Below are 15,275 nucleotides of genomic sequence, written 5' to 3'. Positions count from 1 at the left end.
CATCCCCCATGACAGGGTTTCCACACCCCCCTTCCTCTGGAGGACTTCACTGTGTCAATTCCCTCTCAACAGCAAGTCTCTACCAAGTGATGAGCACTGTGCCCAGAGAGCCAGAAGCGCAAAACAAGTTTATGTGGCATGATTTCTGCCCTCAAATCCTTAGGAAAATATACATTAAATAATCAAGTGTGTACCTGGAATTATTTAAAAATAAACCTCTGAAGGTCTCCCATGTGCCAGTCAAGCTGCTGAGTACTTTAAATGCATTCTACAATTGAATTCTTTAAATAAATTTTTTTTTCTTTATTTATTTTGAGAGAGAAAGGATGGGAGAGGAGAGAGGCAGAAACATGGATGAGAGAGAACATTGATTGGCCGCCTCCTGCATGCCCCTCACTGGGGGTTTGGTCCACAACCTGGGCATGTGCTCTGACCGTAAATCAAACCAGTGACCTCTTGGTGCATGGGTCAATGTTCAACCACTGAGCCACACCAGCTGGGTGACGATTGAATTCTTAAACAATTTATTAGTATTTCTACTTTACAGTCTAGGGGTTTGTCTCAGCAAGGTCAAGGAACTGCCCAAAGTCTCACTGGCTGGTAAATGTCATAGTGGGATCTGAACTCAAGTCTGCTTGACCAGAACCTTTTCTGAGTGTTGAGAAGGGGGACTTGGGCCAAGAGCAGGCAAAATAAGGCTTAGTGGAGAAGTTCTGAAAGGATCTGGCTGGTCTCCCGTAGAGGAATGCGTATGGTGGGGTAGAAAGGGTACAGGGAAGGAGAAAAAATATATATTACTGCAGAAGAGTCTAACCATTTTTAATCACAATGTTCCTTTAAAATCAGGCAGAGTTGAGGCAGGGGGCAATACCGAGGAACTATAGTCTCTTGAGGAAGTTAGGAACATAAGAAAGCAATGCTTTAGGAAAATGACTCTGGCAGCCCTGGGCAGCATATTGCAGTAGAAGGAGAATGAAGGCAGAGAGAACAGTTAGGAGCTAGTGCAATGTTTGGACCTGGACTGAGAAGGTAGCTTCAGAAATGGGCATGAGAAATCACACAGGCGTTACATAAGGTTTCACTGGTTCAGTTGGATGCAGACCGAAGGGGAGAACGGAAAGCCAAGAATGATTCTACAACTTCTCCTCTAGGAGAAGCGCAGAGTATTAGCACTGCTGACCGAAACGGGACAGTAAGAGCGGAGACCGAATCTGCAGAATGGAGCACACAGAGAACTCCTGACGCCCAGACTGACAGGCCTCATTTTTTTTGGATGACATCCTAAAATCATTTATCGACAATCCTTCTTAATAAGTCAACAGATACTCAAATTAGTTGTGCAAATGACAAAAATAACACTTTAGAAATGAGATGACTCCTTGCTCGGCTACCAGAAAGCCCTAAGACATAATTTCAAAGACATCACCTGAACTCAGTCTTCATCACAGCTGCACTGTGTAGGTTTTACTATGATTCTCTGTCAAACTCCCTATGGACAAGTGTCACCATCCAAAAAAAGATTTTCTTTCAGTAAACTTGGACACTGAGGAAAGAAGTCATGTCTGGTTTACCTCCTTTTATCCCGGATTTCAGGCTCAACTCTCTTGAAAAGCAATCAAACAAATAAATAAAAACCACTCATTCTTTGATCTATTCTCTACTCCCAAAAGCCTCTCGTTTCATCTGTTCACTTGCTGACTCAATAATATTATTTACTACCTTCTGTCCTCAAAGAGGATCTGGTATAACTTCATCATTTACTCATTTCTTCTTCTTCTTCTCATTCAAGAAGAAAAGAAGAGACCAGGTCTTCAGGCTGCAGGATGACCCAGAACATATATTCTAAACAGTTAGCCCAGAATAAGCTACTTCTAAGTTTAGCTATGAGATGAGATGATAATAACAAAGCTCTGCCTGACTCACAGGGTGGTTGTAACGACCAAATGACATAATTATGGGTTAATACCTCCATGCATGCAATCAAATTTGGTGGAGTTTGCTACAATTAGGCAAAAAAATCTGGTTCTAAACATCCATTCAGAGATGCACTCAAAACCCCTCCATACCTGGGACAATACCAGAGTTCCCACAAGGAGCACACCAGCAGTGAGCGGGGCGTGCCAGCGGCCACTGTGGCTCCACTGCGCACCGAGCACAGCAGTGCAGTCCATCCTGGTTCGGAACTCAGACAGAACTCACTCCCTTACTGCGTCCTTAAGGACAGTAGGTGTGGAAACACAAAAGACGAACGAGAAATAAGCAGGATAAGTATTCTACTTTAATTGCAAATAAAGAAAAATATATTTCAGTACATGTTTAGTACAATACTATTTACAATTCTGAGTAAACAGAATTCAGAAAATTTGATTTCAGATCTCAATTAGAGAGAGAAAAAATATTAAGGGAGGATCTGCAGTTTCAAAATATTCCTTTTGGGGCAGTAAATAAAATCAGTATTTTGTTTAACTAAAAATCAAGTTCCCAGTTAAGACTCTAACCATACCAGAAAAGCAAAGTACCTGTGAGTTTGATTTTGGACAGTCGAGCCAAAACTCCTGGCAAATGGTCCACATGCAGCTTCATCTCTTTCCACTGTTTTTCATCTTGTGTCTCTTTTCCCACATGTACTGAGCCTTCAATTACTGAGGCAGATTCCAGTTCTATCAATTCTTTTTCATTTGGCTTCCTAGACAAAGATAGGCTAGAGGGCGAAAAGGGTTTCATCTCATATATTTCTGCTTTGGCTTGACTCGAGGATGTTTTTTCAAGGAAAGGAGAGGCCACTGGTTCTGACTTCGGCTTTACTTGCTGGCGGAGGTTTCTGTTCATCTGTGTGACGTACTAAATTTAAAAAGTACATGTTGTTATACAAAGCCCAAAATGTTCTTGAATGGTTGTTTAGTTATACCTTCCATCAGTCCGACTTTTACGGAACTTAAAAGATTTTCCTATAATTTTATAATACATGGTACATGAACTAATATTAGAGTGCTTGTTACATGGAAATCAATAGACTAAGAGATAAAGAGAACACAATTAATTCCTCAGCAATTGTTTTCAAATTCTGTGGTTTAGAAAAATTCTAGGAATTTAAGTTCCTTGCAAAAAAAGATATTTTTATTTCTTATTCACTTTCTCTGGAATTCCCCATAATGTAGTACCAGAAACTGGTGGTTTAATACTCAAATATAAGAAAGTTTTCCATAATCAAAAGCCCAAACATCCTGTAACTATCCATGTTCCTAGGCCAACAGTACAGAGAGGTGCTCAAGAATAGAGCATATTCCAGGTCTAAGTGACATCACAGCAGCATGTAAGAAGAAAGAACACGGGTTTGAAGATTAAACAGTCTCTGTCAGTCACTTGCAAAAAGTAATTACTACTAGCATTCATGAGGCACTTCACAGTCTCATATAATGTATATTGTTGTAGTTTATATATCTCTCATTTAAGCTCTGTAACAGCTGTTAAAGAAGATGGATCATTATTAGTATCTCTCTCTTCAATTTACAGATGAGAAAACCAAGGCTGAGAAATAAGCTGCCAGGGCAAGAGTCAACAACCAGTTAGTTACAGGTGACCCTGGAACTTGGAGCCACTGTTCTGAGAGCCAGTTAAGAGACTTTCCCATTACATATATCAGTCTTAGGAATTACAACCTCATGAGTGAATCCAGAGTCCTGTTTACATAATAAAAGGTATAATAAACATTTGAATTTCTCTTCTAACTATCCATTATCCCCAAATCCCCAACCTAAAAAGTCTGAACATTACTGGAAATTTAAATCTCTTACCAGAACAGTAAGTTTTATAAGACTTTATGTTTTAAGTTAAAGTGGGCATTTTAGTTTTAAAAAAAAGATGAGAGAAATGTCAAGCAGGACTTTAGATTATGAATTTGCTATTATTTCATGCTTGCACTATTAAGAGTTTTTCAGCTACCATTTCTCCAGTCTATGATATTTTTCTATTTGAGAACATGTCAAATGCCCTACTGGCAATTTAGCGTAAGTTACCATGTTGCCCACAATATCATGGAGCCGACCTAGATACAGGTCTATAAGAGGACTGAGGTATGTTATCAATGCTCACTACAAAACGCCTAGCAAATTACTAAAAACTCAGATTTGTTTGAGTCAGATGTGCATGTGTTTAAAAGACTTTTTGAGCCCTGGCCGGTATTGCTCAGTGGTTAGAGCGTCGGCCTGAGGTCCAGAGAGACCCAGGTTCAGTTCCCACTAAGGGCACGTACCTCGATTGCAGTTTTTCCCCGGCCCTGGTTGGGTCGTGCGGGTGGCAACCACTCGGTATGTCCCTTTCACATTGATGTTTCTCTCTTTTGCTCTCTTCCTCGCTCTCCCTCCCACTCTATCTGAACAAAAAATAGAAAAATGTCCTCAGGTAAGGATAAAAAATAAATAATAATAAAAATAAAAGACTTTTTGAATGCACAATGCAAAAAAAACAGGTCACACTGTCAAAGCAATTATTTCTGTATTACTGATGTATTCACAGAATTTTAAAGAATTTAAAAAGATGTATAATAACAGTTTAGCTTTCTCTACATTTAGCCTAGTCAAAATATGCCAGAAATTTTCAATCTTTCTTCGAACTTAACCAGTAAGTTTGTGATCAGACTTTTAAGCTCAAACACCATAATTATTCTGGTTTCAGTTAAGAATAAACAAACCAAGGGAGGACACTAAATAACAAATCCTTTTTAAACAGTACTTCTTGCTACTCCTCTTGTAATATGAATTTCTGCAATTTCCACAAACATAGAAAGGAAAGGCAGACAGCAGCAGAGTAAGGAAGGTCTTCTGAACATACCATGCGTTTGAGGAAGGTAAAGTGCTGAAATGTAATCCACTGCTTATTGACATTCCGAAAAAGATGCATAAATTTGTGAGGGGACTCCTGCATAGCTCTTCTTTCTAGATACCAGACACATCCTCCTACCCAACCTGTAATAGAGACAGAGAGGGGAAATGTTAAAATGATTACTGCTTCTCCCCAATGATGGCTGCACCTATCCAGAAGCAATGCCTGCACCATGGTAAGCAATGCATATGTGATGGGTCATAAATTTGAAATGATCTAATCCAGGTTTGTAAATAAACACAATTTATCAGCCTTACTCACTGATTAAGTCAGCAAAATTCTTCAACAGGGCTAGGGAAATCTTCCATTTCAGAATCATTATGCTTTTGTTATATTAAATGCCAAAAAGACCACACTATATATATATTCTTAAGAAAAAAAATATAAAACAATGAGTTCAATCACTTTTTAAAAAGTATACAATGAGAAGTGTATAACTTTTCTTAACAAATAATTGCAAAATATACTTCTGATGAATATTTTGGCCATGTCGGGTAAGCCAAGTAAAGGGGTTAGGGCATAGTTCTGAACATAGTATGACTTTATCAATCTCGTAAGGAAGAAATGATTTTTGTAGTATAGGAATCTGGCTTTTAATAATTTTTCTACACCTCTCTCAAATATCAACAAATTCAATACTTCTGTATAAGGTTTCACCCTAGCCAAGCCTTCAACAGTACAATGGCCCAGATTCTCCTGTTCTAAGAATCTCTCCTCCCATGGCTTCCATGATACCAAAGGCTCCTAGTTTTCTGCTGCCTTCCACTCATGACTTCTGAGTTTCCTATTATATCTCCTCTCACCATATCTGCCACTTCAACCCCTGAGCAAATGCAATTACAGGTTAATTTTTAATCTTCAACATTTTGCTAGTCATTCTGCCTATTTCCAACTGCTCTCTTAGTATCTCCACATGGATGGCTTACAGTAAGTATGTCTTTATGAACACTTTATTCTCACCCATATCTCTACTCTGTCCCTATTGCAGATAAAACCATTACCTCAGGAACAGCTTGAATTCTTCCTTTATCATTTAATAACCATCAGACGCAGTCAACTATAGATAGGTCAAATCTACTTCTTTCTATTCCTACTATCCAGACCCTTATTTTCTTATTGTAATAGTTAACTGTAGGATTCAAGCCAGTCATTTCAACTTCAGTGATTTCCTTCCCTGTCCAATTTAAGTTCCAGAAAGCCAATGGTTTTCTTCCTGAAGCCCAAAATACATAACTACCCACCCAAACATATATATACAACTCACTGGAGCAATGCTGTCTCGTAATCACACTACACAATTTGCTCACATTTGTAATCACACTACACAATTTGCCAGTGTGCCTGCTTACAGCTTCTTGCCTCGCCTGTCAAATTCCAAAGTCTCTTTCAACTATTCTATTGCTTTATATTCTTTTTATAGCACTTCTTAATACTAATTGTTTCTGTTTGTTTTCACCATATATTTCAGTTCCTTGGTGACAGGCACTTACTCACTTTTCCTACAACAGACAGCAGAGTGCTTTCCACATAATAATGAAATAATATCTGATGACTGCATCCCCCCCCATAGCTGACATGGACAGTGGGAAGAACTATCACTGCCTTTGGAATACAAGGCAATTCTCTTAGACTGGAGATAAGTCACTTCTTCACTGAAATCAGATGCTTGAATCTCAGTTAAGTATGAAGTGCTTATTTTCCATACATGTGAATATGTGTTTACCTATATATGTATACATAAAGAAATAGCAGCGTTTTTTAAAATTTCTTGAAATCAGTACTCTGATATTTCAGTTCTAGTTATAATTTTGATGGCGTATTTTCCCCCCTTTCCGCCTTAACATTGTTCTTTAATTTAAGGTGATAGGATTTCAATATTAAATAATTATGTCTAGAAGACATCAAGGTTTCATTGTTCTTGGCCTTAATTTCAAAATCAGCTTTTAGTTCTTCAGGTCCAATAAGAAATACAAGTTGCTGGGAGGGAAAGAACCACCTGGAAAAATATCTCTCATGACTAAGTGTGTGAAACTGAGATTTTACAGAATGGCAGTAAGGGAAAAAAAAAAAAAAAACGGCCAGGAAACTGCACTTTTAAATGATGAAAATACTTCATTTAGTCAAAGTGTGTTACATTTGTATGACTCGGTGCCTAGAAATTCAAAGATATTTCAGCCCTATGTAAATGAATGTAGGTTAAAAAGACACACAGGGTTTACAGTAGATACATTAAAAATCTGGAAACATGTGACCATAACCACTATTCACCATCAACAATGAGTCATGACTGTAGGGTTTTTAAAATGAGGTGAGCAGACCAGTAACTGAAGGTCCTAAATTATCTTTTAATGGCTATAAATAATTGAATGTTTAAAAGCAAAAGCAGGCATGACCACTAGATACCTAACACAGTCCCAGATACCTCTCTGCCACACCTCACCATCTTTACATCAAGCTCTCTGGTGGTGGATCTTCCAAGTGGATCAGAGTAAGTCATACAGGTTTTCTGACGACGTTTATAGCTTCAAGAAGCTAAGCAGTCTATTAATTCCTCCTTACCAGCACTGAAAAGACTGATCCAGCTACAAACCATGTGGACCATTTGTATCTGTAGACTACTTACTGGAACTGGGGAATTCTGAGCAGCCAAGTAGCACTGTCCTATAGAAAGCTGAAAGTACAGAACTGAAAGGCAAAAAACCAGCTAGTCTGGGGAACAGGAACTGGAAACCCTCTACACAGAGGTGATAATTCAAACAGTAAGAGAGGCTGAGCTCTCTGAGAATGAGTGTCTAGAGTCAGGGTCAAAGAACAATCATAGTCAGGGATGGCAGAAGGTAACAGGTAATTCAAAAAGAATCACAGACCTTAAAAAAAAACAAATAACACTTTTCATTATGGAAAACTTCAATCACATACAAAAGCAGAATACAATGAGCCCCTTTACTGTTTCCTCAGCTTCAACAATTACCAAACCAAGGCCAATCTTGTTTCAACTATATTCTCACTTTCTTCCCCACTTTACTCCGGAAATCATCTAACTAAATTGCTTCATTTTATAGATGAGTAAAGTCAATTCCAGAAAAGTCAGACGACTTGCTCTGAGATCACACAGACCAGAAAAGACCCGTAAAATAACAATTCCATGGGGAAAAAAGAAAAAAGGCATTTCATAGACTCCCGGTGACCAATATTGCCAAGTGCTGCACAAAGTTTGTGATACACGGGGCCTGAAAAAAGTTCCTGGGATTTGACCAAAAAGGAGTCCCTGGATTCACCTATCACTCATCACCAATATGAACCAGCGGCAACACAATACTCACATAACCATTGGTTATCATCCTCAACTACTGGGGGCAAAATAATTCTCAATCTCCTCTCTAATACCTCCATCAGGACAACTTTCATTCACTCACAAATAATTACTGAGAGCCAACAGTGTACACCATGTACCGTTCTGGGCACTGGGGTCAAAGAGGTGAACCAGAGAACTGACCGTACCTTCACAACGTTTATATTCTAGTTGGGAGAAACACGTGGCAAACCGGTGCATAAATAAACAATTACAGATTGTGCTAACCATCAGGAGAGAAATAGGGTGATGTGAGGAGAGGGACAGGAGCTCTATGGAGTAGGCAGCGTAGGTGTCTCTGAAAAGGTGACATTTGAGCTAAGACCTCGCCAAGGGCCACGGAAGCGCCTTCCACTTAAAATTGTTACAGGTTCTTCAAGTGGGAGGATTACAACAGGGCCCACGCTGAATGGTACAAAGCTAGAAGTCTGAAGCTCCAGCCCGCTGTCCGCAGTTGTCATCGTCACTGTCATTATCGTCGTTATCATCACGGTCCTGCACGCAGGAAGGCTGCTGAGTGGAGGCGCAGCGCTGCCCCGTCCTCCCGCGCCGGGACCAGGAACCGAGGCTCTGACGAGCCAGAGGGCTCGCGCAGCCCTGAGCCTCCACCGCCCTCTCTCCAGCCTCCAGGCTGGGAAAACCAAAAACACGAGACTGCATCTCTCCAGGGAGGCGGGACAGCCCGCGTGTACCACCGGAACCGCGGTGCAAGACTGGACCCTAGTTCCGCGGCCCCTTCACTTCAGGCTCCTCCAAAGGTCACCGCCCCCACCGCCACCCAGCCGACCTCGCCAAGGACTCCCAAGGTTGCAGCCAGCCGGAACCACGGTGTAGTGCGTGCAAAAACAAGATCATTTCCCCCAAAGCTGTGCCGAGGGCCGTGCAGTACCTGTCAGAAGGCGTGAGGAGACAGTGTGTGGGGAGGTGGCCATCACGCACGAGTCTGGCCGCTCCTCGGGATCCCCGTGTCTCTCTCCTCACCGGCTGCTGGGCGCCGCCATCTTCCTTCCCCGCCCCCCGCAGGAGAAAGGCGCTTCCGGTCCGTCACTTCCGGCGGGCGGGACGCGGAAGTAAAGCGCTGTGGTTGGAAGTGCCGGGAAGGGGACCCGCGGGAGGAGGTTGGACTGAAGGTTGGAGGCCTGAGTCCTTTCAGGAAAGGTGAGGAGCTCGGTGTGGCTTCGTGCTCCGGAAGAAAAGCGGGCCAGCGCTGCCCGCTCCCAGAGGTCTCCCGGCGTCCTCCGGCCGGGCCGGGGAGCTCCGGCGGTGGGCTGGGCCCGGCTGCGGAATGCTCGCGGGCGGTTCAAAGTTCCTTTTGGGATATTGTTGGTGCCCGAATCGCCGAGAGGAAACGGTTCTTGGGACGATGCTTCCACCCTCTAGTCTGATCACAACTACAGCTTTACTATGTTCCGTAGCAAATGGGAGGACCGATGGACTGGGGCCTGCGTGTCCCTGGTGCACACCACGGAAGAGGACCATCAGAATATCTCAAGATGAAGAAGGTGCGTATAGTGGTTGAGATTTCGGGCTCTGGAGTGAGATCTGTATTTGAGATCTTGGCTCCAATGTCCTGTGACCTGCTTGAGCAAATTGCTCAAGTCCTCTGAACCTACAGCTGTACAACAGGAAAAAAAATAGTATATATTTTGTAAGACGGTTGAGAGAATTACAGTTGTCTCTCCGGGGGGTTGTCAGGTGCCTGCACATACACGTACTAATAAATCACCACTAGTGTAGTGATTACTAGGGCAGGTCTCAGCAGCCCTCTCCTCCTCGGTTTTTCATGTGTGAGTTCCACAACTAAAGTACACGGAAGAAAGAAGATTCAGCTTTTGAAAAAGAAGAAATAGGTAACTGGGATCCATAAGGGCAATTTCTGCCTGCAACGATAAGGTGATAGCCATTGTGGTTCACCTCACCCAGCATTGCTAGGTACCGGGAACACTGGAAAACACAAGGTTCCCCTGAGTCTGTAGGAGCTTACAGTGCACCAGTGGGGGTGAGGGGCTTGTCAGTTAACAAGTCAGTGCTGCAGAATCACAGAGATAGCACTCCTGTGTATTTGGAGCACACAAGGCCTCAGAGATTTAAACTTGGTAGTCAGTTGAAGGAACACTAGATTTTTCCTGCATGCAAGGAAGGGAAAAGATACTCCACAAAGAGAAAAAAAAGCATTAAATACTATGTTAAAAGTTTTGAAACTCCTTATAGTTTTACATGTGTTTTTTATAAGTGTGATGTTTATATGTGCAGCACGTTATCCTCTTTCTGAAGAACATGCTAAGTCTCAGAGGTTTAAATGATCTGTCCAGAGTACCTAGTTGCTGAGTTCTGTACCTGTTACATTGTTATTTCCACATACATTGTTATTTCCACCACGCCATTCAGCCTTATTCACCTAAGCATCTTGAAGGGTCACAGCTTCTGTGATTTATAAAGCACAGTATTTCAACCTTGGCTGCCTGTCACAGTCATCTATAGATAGGGCTTTAAAAATTACAGATGTCTGAATCACCTTCAGACCTATTATGTCAGAAAGGGTGTGGAATGGATGGAAGGGACTTGTACTTTTCTTTTTAAAGCACAAGTGACTTGGGCACATAGAACTAAGAATTGCTGCATTTCAGCTTTTTTTAAAAAAAACAACTTGACAACATAGTTATGTCTAAACAGTTGATTAACAAGTAAACGTTTTATTTCATATACCCAAAAATATGAAACCCCCAATTCTTTAGGCTTAGGCTAGACAAAGGTTTTAATAGATGTTGTTCCTCCTTGGCCAATAGATTTTTTCCTTCATTTAAAATCCTTCATAAATACAGTGCCAAGGTACAGTCATGTTACACAAATGAATGCCTAAGTTATTATTTATTGAGAGAAACCACAGTAAAAGTTTTCTGGGAGAAATGCCTAAAAGATGAATGAGTACATTCTGGCTTGATTGGTCAGGAAATGCATTCATCTATCTGATACTTGTAATCAGGTTAGCCTAGGTCAATCGTACTAAAGCGTAATCTCCTGAAAAGTAATCCCTGGAGATACTTCTGGAAAGAAGAGGGGTTCATGGTCATATACACTGCTGTCAGTATGCATACCTGTAAATAAGGCTGAGGAAACAGGATTGCAGTGATGAACTTGGCCAGTCACAGTCCATCACTGTGGACCTAGACATACTGCTGTTCTGAATACCATGAAAACTTGGGAAATGCTAGCGTCATACACACACGTAAAGCCAAACACATGAACAGACAATTTTGGAGATTGCAGTATATTCATATTGACAATTTTTATTCTAAGTTGAATCAAATTTCCTTGTATTAAATTACCTTGCTTCATTAGAATTATTTTCCTGGACAAGTTTCCTTAGAAAATGCCATATATAAGTTCTGCCCTTTAGTCGGTGTAGAGTATTGGGCTTGTAGAGAGAGGCCTCAGATAGCCATGCAGCTCACTTTTCTCATTTCATAAAGATTTAGAAACTGAGGGTCAGACAGGTTAAGTAATTTACTCTAAGTGGTAAAATTTTGTCTCTAGACATCCAGGCCAGCATTTTTTCCATCTCATTGTCTTTTTGTTGTTGTTGTTCCTCATTCTACCAGTAGCCTTTTCACTAAGGAAATGATGTAGGGTCTCACAGTTACACATATTTATTTAACTTTGGATTTGGGGATATTTAAATTTCAAGTAAAATGTATTTTGTAGATTATGTTTTAATGATCTGTTATTATTGCTTATGGAAAGAGATGCAGTATAAAGAATTAAAAACATTTTTAGCTAACAGCATAATTTTGATTACTTCATAATTATTGAAAGTTGAGTTGTAGTATTCGACTTTATGTTAATATAGTCATTAACTACAGTTATCACTTATATACTTTTAAACATGATTCTAAATAATATAAAGCTTTCTATCTTATTTCTTAAAAATTGATGTTATCAAACTTGACCTAGATAATGGCCCCTCATATTTTCTTTAATGTTACAGCACTTAGTTAAAAACCAAGCTGTTCCTGAATCCCACTTTGTTCTATAGTGGATTTGTTTCAAAATTTGAAAGCAAAATTTTAAATAAAATTTCTCCTTAGAGATTCTTTCTGCGTGTACTGAATTTTATACCATATTACATGACTTCTGAGCAGATGTTAACTCTTTCAAAGTCCAGAATAAAGACTACATTCCTTCTCTCCCTTGCTGCTTGCTATGACTTTGTGACTAAGTCTGGTCAATGGGATATAAGCAGAAGTGATGTGTTTAACTTATGAGTTTCTTTAACAGTAGAGAGCAAGTCTTTCTTTGCTTGCTAGAATTCAGATGAGATGGCTGGAACTTGAACAATATCTTGGATCATAATGTCCAAGCCACATGTGATCACACAGAAGCCAGCAGAGCAACAAAATAGGTGGAGCTTTGGGTACCTACTGGATAAGGAACTGCCTTACTAGCCCTGGACTGATTACATGGGGGAGAAATAAATTTCTTACTTGTTAACACACTGTTACTTTATGTTTTCTGAACTAATATGCCTGGCTCATAGCTCAAAACATGATAGCTCTCACCATTAAATGATTCCCTATATGCTCCGAAAGGCAGTAAAAATAAAATGTTAGTAGGTTTTTAAAAATATTTTGAGAAGGAAAATATTGGGTTGTGCTATTCAAAAATGTGTTTTAATAAAACAGCTAATCAAGTTTATGGACTCAGAATCTAGAAAAAGGAAAGTTTCTGTTTTAAAAAAAAATAAGGATTTGTATGTTCTTTCTATGCTATTTAGGAATGAGGGCATCATGAGTTTAGACCGTGGGCCCCAATTTGTTAGACACAAGATTTGTGATGTGGAGAATGTGAATTATTCAACTTCACAGAAGTCCTGTTAAAAATCATACAAGACTTCTTCCTAAAGATCAACTTCCCTAGCTCTGGTCTTCCCATTTGTTTCATCTCAACAACTTTTACTCTGGAATAGACTCTACTTAATGTTCTTTAAGATGATGGTACCCCATCCTCAACTTGATAAGTTCAGTACAAGGGTTTTGCTGGGCATGTTGCTAAGAGTCAAGCTTCTGGAGAGAGGATCAAAGGAATTAAAATATTGGGTTGCAACTTTACATCTTCTCCTTGGATTTAGTCTCTTGAGATTCCAGGTCTTTGGATTTTCCTCTCGAAATATATTCCTCACTTATACTCATCACTTTTTCTTTTTAAATCCTCACCCAAGGATATGTTTTTATTGATTTGAGAGAGAGAGAGAGAGAGAGACAGAGACAGAGAGACGTCGATATGAGAGAGCTTCTGCAACCTACATATGTGCCCTGACCAGGAATCTAACCCACAACCTTTTGATGTACAGGATGATGCTCCAGCCAACTGAGCCACCTGGCCAGGGCCTTACACATCACTTTCTATGGTTCTTCCCCTGGTCTCATGATTTTAGGAGTGGGTGGTGACAAGTTAGGCCTGGGTATGCTTCTTGCTTGAGAGAGGTCCTCTGCTTTGAAAGGGGGCCCTGGAAAAATGTGGCTGCTCAGGCACCTTCTAGTCAGATGAGATCTGCCCTTATGCTCCTTTGGAGGCTTAGCAAAGGTGCCTTCTGCTATAGTAGGCAGCTCAGGTGTAGAGAAGCATGGAGTATTTCATCAGGGCCCTGCCTTTAGCTATCTGTCTCTTCTTGACAATGCTACTGAATGAAGTCCAGTCAGAGACAGAAATCATGCCAATTACCTGAACAGAGAATTTAACATAAAGATTAACACATGTAAAGTTGTTGATTAAGGAATCGAAAGGGTAAAAAGAATATTATGGTGTCACAGGGGTAGCAACTGCAGGAAACAGCTAGCACCTCTACGACTGGGGGAACAAAAATGAAGTTAGGATTATTACAGTTGAGAAACTTAAGAGGAACCGGGCCATGTGCTACTGGTGCTGTGGTCCCTGAGGGAGACCTAATTGAGCTGGTTCTCTATGTTTTAGAAAAACTGTCCTGGGCTGAGCTACTGCTGCTGAAGTGAAGAAGCATTGTTGAGAGCTTCCCAGGGTCTGCAAGCGGACAGGAAGCAAGCAGTCTTGGGGGAAGTGCCATGCCATCTCCCAGTCTTGCAACATTGCTCCCTTGTTGGCAGAGCTGAACTAAGCGTTCAGGAGTGTGGTCTGCAGACTCCCAGCTTCAGTACCACTAGACACAGACTAGAAGGGTGGCTTTGGACCCAGAGCGGGTAACCACGTTGAGTTCTTATTTGAACAGATAATTCCACTCTAAGTATACAAAATAAAGTTTACAAATCAGCCTCCTCTGAGCTTGAGGAGCTTAAATCAGTGCCTAGGATCTCTTAACAGTTCTAAGGTGACCGACCAACTGCATAGGGTCCTAGTCCAAGATCACTCCAGTCAGATGTTAACCTCAGCTGTAACCCACCGCTGCCCTTTTCCATCCCCAGGGCTCAATTCTGTCCGTGACTTGGGATTCCAAAAGTGAGATGTGTGGTTCAGGAATGCAGACAACCAGGCCCAGGAGATGAATGGTGATTCTCATTCACATCTGCCTGATACTCTTTCCCAGAGTTGTTTTGTTTTTTTAACAGCTGGAGGTGGCCATATTACCCAGTTTGGCTAGAAAGCTCCTGCTAGCAAGGCCTCAGGGGATCATTTTGTTTACTGCTTAAAAAGCCAGGTATGCCTTTCCCAGTTTATTCTCAGGAAGCAGGGCTAAGACTAATTCCTGACACTGAGACAGCCACCTTGCAACTGTGCAGTGACAAGCGTGAGGACAAAAATCATGCTGAGAAGGTGCAGGGGAGAAATGGAACCCCAGACCCTGATGAAATGGCTGAGCCACTGCACCAAGTCTGGAACATCTACCTGCAGACTTACCGCTACAAGCATACTGTTATCCTTAGGCTTCCGTTTGGTTTCCTGTTGTTCACTGCATGCTGGGTGACACATTCATCCAGGACAGGAGAGCTGAGCAGCCTAGCATCAAAGCTCGCTGAAGACAGGTGACATGAAGAAACAACTGTAATCATGCCAGATATCTGAGAAGCATGTCACA

The 15,275-nt window shown here is 41.1% G+C and overlaps 1 protein-coding gene across 1 annotated transcript in view; it reads right to left on the bottom strand.

Moving 5' to 3' along the window:
- Nucleotides 1-9,252, bottom strand: part of LOC118634936 (protoheme IX farnesyltransferase, mitochondrial) — a 123,109-nt gene extending 113,857 nt beyond the window's left edge. The window contains exons 1-3 of the mRNA XM_036269775.1: nucleotides 9,123-9,252; nucleotides 4,831-4,964; nucleotides 2,520-2,841 (exon numbers count right to left, since the gene is read on the bottom strand). Of these exons, the coding sequence (XP_036125668.1) occupies nucleotides 2,520-2,841; nucleotides 4,831-4,964; nucleotides 9,123-9,165 (499 nt within the window). The 5' untranslated portion in view covers nucleotides 9,166-9,252. The remainder of the gene's footprint in view (nucleotides 1-2,519; nucleotides 2,842-4,830; nucleotides 4,965-9,122) is intronic.
- Nucleotides 9,253-15,275: the final 6,023 nt, after the last annotated feature.

The sequence above is a fragment of the Molossus molossus genome, unplaced genomic scaffold (assembly GCF_014108415.1).
Source record: "Molossus molossus isolate mMolMol1 unplaced genomic scaffold, mMolMol1.p scaffold_m16_p_19, whole genome shotgun sequence".
Taxonomy (NCBI): domain Eukaryota; kingdom Metazoa; phylum Chordata; class Mammalia; order Chiroptera; family Molossidae; genus Molossus; species Molossus molossus.
Note: the sequence above shows the minus strand (reverse complement) of the source record. Positions and strands in the feature narration are given on the sequence as shown.